The following is a 5,200-nucleotide window of genomic DNA, read 5'->3' as shown; positions in this document are numbered from 1 at the left end:
TTGATTCTGTCTGATTTTTTGTGGAAACTCCCATATATTAACGCTCTGGTACAAGTCTTGGGTTCGCGAATTGAGAAAAACGGGCCGAAACGCTAGTCTGCCTGTTGTGGCACAATATGTGGAGAGCTTTTTCTCACCCAGCGGCACAAATAATCCTAAGTATGCCAATCTTACTCTCCATGTACGCAGCCCGATCACTTGGTCTTTCTTGTACGCTCTTAAATTTGCTCCAAATTGCGTAGCACATACTTTTTTGTCTCTTTTCACTCAGTCAGCCTAGTGTGAGTTGAAGGAAGGTTTTCTATTTCGTTCTTTTTCTTTTCCTTCTTTCTTTTTCTCCTCCACAATGGCCTTTTACTACATTCAGGAACGGGGGACTGGGATCAGTATCGCCATCGACTAAAATATATTGCTTCCAATGGCTAATCATTACAATCCGCCTGAAGATTCTCCTGGTATTCTCTTAACAGGGCCTTTCTCTTTTGACTTTGTTCCGTTACTATTTTCGCCTCCATCAGCTATCCTCACCCCTATTTCTGAAACTAACAAATTGACAGTGCCGGCAACAAATGCTAATTCAATTGACCCTGAATCCCGTCCGTTGCTTGAGGATCTCGGGATGGGTCGTCTTCCATTGCAAGTCCCAACTGTGCAATTTATGCGATATGATAGCACACTGAATGCCTCTCAAATTGAATACAAGAACACATTTGTCCCCCTCTCATCATCTGAATATTCAAGTCTTTCGCCTACTCAACCAACTCAAACAACGGATAACATTGCCTCCAATTCTAGTAAACATAGAGGAAAACAGAGAAAAGACTTCGTAGTGAACACAATAAAGGAGCGCACTCGTCCACCCCGAGTTCTTGAATGCTTCAACTGCCACGTCACCAAAACCCCTCTCTGGAGGCGAACGAGTGACCATAAACATTCTCTCTGCAACGCATGTGGGCTATATTTCAAGCAATACAAGAAGCACCGACCGCCCCATTTCTCATTGAGACCAACGTTTAAAACTCGCACAACTACTCATGCAGGCAAACCAAGGGCTAGCTCAAACGCCTCTTCACTAAGTTATTATGAGGGGAAAATCTTGCTGAATGCTAACCCAACTGAAGTTTTAGTTGGTTTTGAAGAGCCTCTAATAGTCGGAAACGATATGCCCAATCTATCCTTTAATTTCGATAGTTTGGATTGAATCAAGTGGTTTAGAAATATTCCCATTTATTATTTCTTCCTGAGAGTAAAAGCTTTTTTATCAGATTATCACATTTACTTCTTTTATTTATTACCGTGTTTGCTTCCTTTACCAGACTATTGGATATATCTCAATACGTGTATTTTTTTTTGAGTTGTAAAGACATTCTTCCCCGGTATACATTTTATTGTATTAGTCGATTTTGTTGGGAAAAGCGCGGATTGTCTAAGGTTCAAGTTTTCGGATTACAAATTTTGACTTTGGTTGGTCAAATTTTTCTGCAAACGTTCATGTATTCTAGTGGCGATTACCCACGAGGCGCGTGCCGTAGGTCCGAAGGCTTTTTGTAGAAGCTCAACCTGAGAGTAAATTTTACAAGGCGCTTCCAACCTTCTTTAATATTAATGCATTATCGAATGAATAGATTCACATATTTAGGCCTTGCACTCGTTTGGGGAATAAGTCACAGCCCGCGCCAAACAAATCGAAATAAATACAAAGTTTATGCAGATTTCGATATGATTTATTGCTATTTCAATTAATTCGATATGTTTACACATTGGTTGTTATTTATCGCCTCTCCTCTAAACGATTCTCTCCATGCCTTCTCCTTTGATGAAGGTATTTATCTTTTACTTAACTCGTAATTTACTTGTCATTTTTTGAATTTTATCACAAACTAGTATATTTACGCGTCTTTTACGCGTCGATCTAACTCACTTTGGATCCGCGTCTCCATTTTGCTCTCCTTCTAGCCAATGGGGTGCGGAATGCTTTCATCATTCAATCACCACCGCGTACAGTTGCTTTTTTAACAAAACGGCGCGAACATAACTTCTCTTTCTCTCTTCTCTTTCTCTTCAATTCGCGTCTTTTCAAATTCCTATATCTACCCAGAGCTTCCTTTTCCCTTACGTGCTCTCTGTTAGTTTATAATAGCTTTTGTAATAGTTAGCCCCTTTTATCCTTAATAGTTTTTATATCCTTATTTCTTCTAATATTAAAGGTTGATTGATTGCCCCGATAATATTCGCACACATCCTTTGTTAGTGTCCTTATCCACTGTTATTTAAATACTCCTATTTTCCTTGTGTTCATTCTTTTTTATTTTTCATATCACGCGTCTCATTTTGAATATGTTCACAAATCAACGACAGGTAAATATACTGAACGACGCGTCAATACGTGTAAAATACTCATACTTCGTTTACCAATGCTGAAAAATGTTTTCAATGCTTTCTTAGTATCAAACACGACTTCGTTCTGGTGCTCTTCGGAAACCGTCCGCGACGTTAACTACAGACGAGAATGCAGTCACTTCAAATGCTTCACGCGTTAAGGAGACTGGGATGGCCGCAGGAGCGGCTCGCGTTTTAGTTGGAAAACAGCATCAAATTCTACAGAATGAGAAAACTCAAAAGGTGAAGGCCCCCCTCGGTAAGAGAAATGCTCTAGTGGACTTGAGTGCTGGGAACCAACAAGTAAGTACTAAATCTACAATGACCATGATTCGCTATAAACGAAGTATCATGCTCCGAAATTACAGGGTGTGGGAAAAACAGAGAAAGAAAAGCAAATAAAAGCTGGTGCACGCGTGACGCGCTCTACTTCCGTGGCTTCTAGCACAATCACTGCCAATGCTGGAGCAAAGCCAACAAGAATCACCCGTGCAACCAACATCACAAAGTCATCTAAATTAAGTGTGGGGACACAACAACAATCTCAGATGCAACCTTCCAAAGCGCGCCGTCAACAAACTGTCAATAGGTCTTCATCCCTTGTACAGGTTGACGCTGGCGTCAATGAAAGCAAAAAACGCAAAGCATCCGACAATAATGATGAAACGACGGAAAGAGTGACTCTCATCCGACAGCAGCAAGGATACAACAGTGCATCTGCAACCATGGAGATTGTAGAGGAAGAGAAACAAATTGCAGAAAAACACGAGGCCGAAGAAGAAGAGACGCGTGCAGCTAAAAAAGCTAGGATCCATGAGCAATTGTGGGACGATTTGGATGCAGAAGACGCAGATGACCCCCTTATGGCCTCGGAGTATGTGGTCGAAATTTTCCAATATATGCGGCAGCTAGAGGTAATTGGATGGGTTCTTTTGTATTTACTATAAGAAATGAGATCGAAATGAACACATTGAACTCTCTAGGATGAAACCATGCCTACTGCAAACTATATGGATAACCAACGCGAACTTTCATGGAAGATGCGGGGAATTCTTGCTGACTGGCTTATTGAAGTGCACCACAAGTTTCGCCTACTTCCCGAGACACTTTATCTCGCACTTAATATCATAGATCGATTCCTCTCACTTAAAGCTGTCTCTGTTCAGAAACTCCAACTCGTTGGAATAACAGCTTTGTTCATTGCCGCAAAATACGAGGAAATTCTTGCTCCAAGTGTGCATTCTCTACTTCGTATGACGGACGATGGGTACTCGGAGGAAGAGCTGCTTAAAGCGGAGCGCTACGTTTTGGCAGCTCTTAACTTTAAACTTAGTTATCCAAACCCAATGCACTTTTTGCGCAGGGTTTCCAAAGCTGACCAATACGACATCCAGACTCGCACAGTAGCAAAATATTTATTGGAGTTGCCGCTAGTTGAACACCGCCTTCTGACGCACAAGCCATCTCTTACTGCTGCAGCATCGCTTTATCTTGCAAGGAGAATGTTGAATCGAGGAGAATGGGTATATATTGTAAATCTTGTACTTGATCACTAAATAACGGTTAAACTTGCATTGTATAATTTAGAACTATAATCTCGCTCACTATTCTGGTTATGAGGAGAGTGAACTCCAGGCTACTACGAATCTCATGCTAGAGTATCTTTCCAAACCCCCAGCACATGAAGCAATCTTCAAAAAGTACGCTAGCAAAAAATTCCTTAAAGCGAGTATTTTTGTGCGGGATTGGGTCGCAGAAAATAATAAAATCTCCAAATAAATGGTTGCAAAGGGAATTTTATCTTCTTCATATTATTGTAGATTGCCTTTGTTCAATTTATACGTTGCTTGTTGTGTTGTTTATTTTATTACCAATTGAAGAAAAGCAATATTTGAAGAAGCTTCGTTTTATCTTTCCCTTTTTTTATTTTTTTCTTATGTACATAGATGTTTCTTTTTTTCTCTCTCTTTTTTCTCTCACGGTTTTCATTATCTTTATTATATAAATTAAATACCTTTCAAACAGCAAACTTGCCAAAAATTTCGTTCCTTTTTAACAATTACAAAAATAAAAATTAATAAAAATTAAGGGTTCTTTTTAGGGAATATTGAAGATATAAAAATGATCTCTCCGGCCGGGAATTGAACCCGGGTCGCCCGCGTGACAGGCGGGAATACTAACCACTATACTACCGAAGATCTTTATTGGGTGATGTGTTACGAGATAATTAGTTTTTGTACGGGGAAGTCACTGAGGCAGTCACATAGACATTCAGGAAACGGCAGGGACTTCCTTCCCTCCCCCACTACTCAATCAACTAACAGTGAATACAATCAAGACCAACAAGACATACCCAAAGAGAGCGAACTCAAAGAAATGCAGCCGACCCAATATGAACACTTAAATAATACCCACCAAGAGGATAACCAATACAGCCCGGAAACAGACCTGGACGATCCTAAGACAACGCACGGCGACCTTGGGACAACCCATGGCGACACGGACATTATGCACGAGGACTCGGCCTAATCAATCCTAAAAACAACCCATAAAAGCAAACAAACCCAACCCAATGCCAACTTTTTTATCCTTAAACACTAGGGGAATCGCTAACCCCACTAAAAGACGTACATTATTCAACTGGATCAAGCTAATTGCTAAACCCGACTTCATCTTCTTACAAGAAACCCACTTCCCAATCGATGAGAAACAAGACGACACTACAAACGCATGGAATCGAGAATGGGGTCGCCCTGCAATATGGTCTTATCACACCGCAATACTGTCCACGATACCAGATGCTACCCTTTCTGAGGTCAAG

The 5,200-nt window shown here is 40.7% G+C and overlaps 2 protein-coding genes and 1 non-coding gene across 3 annotated transcripts; 2 read left to right on the top strand and 1 right to left on the bottom strand.

Annotated features, from left to right (window-relative positions):
• Positions 1-418: 418 nt before the first annotated feature.
• On the top strand, positions 419-1,201 carry VTP21DRAFT_9028 (uncharacterized protein; the record flags this gene model as incomplete). The annotated part of the gene is made up of 1 exon (XM_069399942.1): positions 419-1,201. One exon carries the CDS (start codon positions 419-421, stop codon positions 1,199-1,201), a length of 783 nt encoding a protein of 260 aa, XP_069245566.1.
• Positions 1,202-2,337: 1,136 nt separating this feature from the next.
• Positions 2,338-4,158, top strand: VTP21DRAFT_9027 (uncharacterized protein; the record flags this gene model as incomplete). The annotated part of the gene is made up of 5 exons (XM_069399941.1): positions 2,338-2,358; positions 2,446-2,682; positions 2,748-3,293; positions 3,363-3,902; positions 3,967-4,158. 5 exons carry the CDS (start codon positions 2,338-2,340, stop codon positions 4,156-4,158), a joined length of 1,536 nt encoding a protein of 511 aa, XP_069245565.1.
• Positions 4,159-4,505: 347 nt separating this feature from the next.
• VTP21DRAFT_t375 lies at positions 4,506-4,577 on the bottom strand. Its single transcript has one exon. It is a non-coding gene; the product is annotated as a tRNA-Asp (tRNA).
• Between the last annotated feature and the right edge of the window lie 623 nt (positions 4,578-5,200).

Source organism: Calcarisporiella thermophila (genome assembly GCF_041956535.1).
Source record: "Calcarisporiella thermophila strain CBS 279.70 unplaced genomic scaffold VTP21scaffold_46, whole genome shotgun sequence".
NCBI lineage: Eukaryota > Fungi > Calcarisporiellomycota > Calcarisporiellomycetes > Calcarisporiellales > Calcarisporiellaceae > Calcarisporiella > Calcarisporiella thermophila.
The sequence above is the reverse complement of the archived record's forward strand: the minus strand, read 5'-3'. Positions and strand labels throughout refer to the sequence as shown.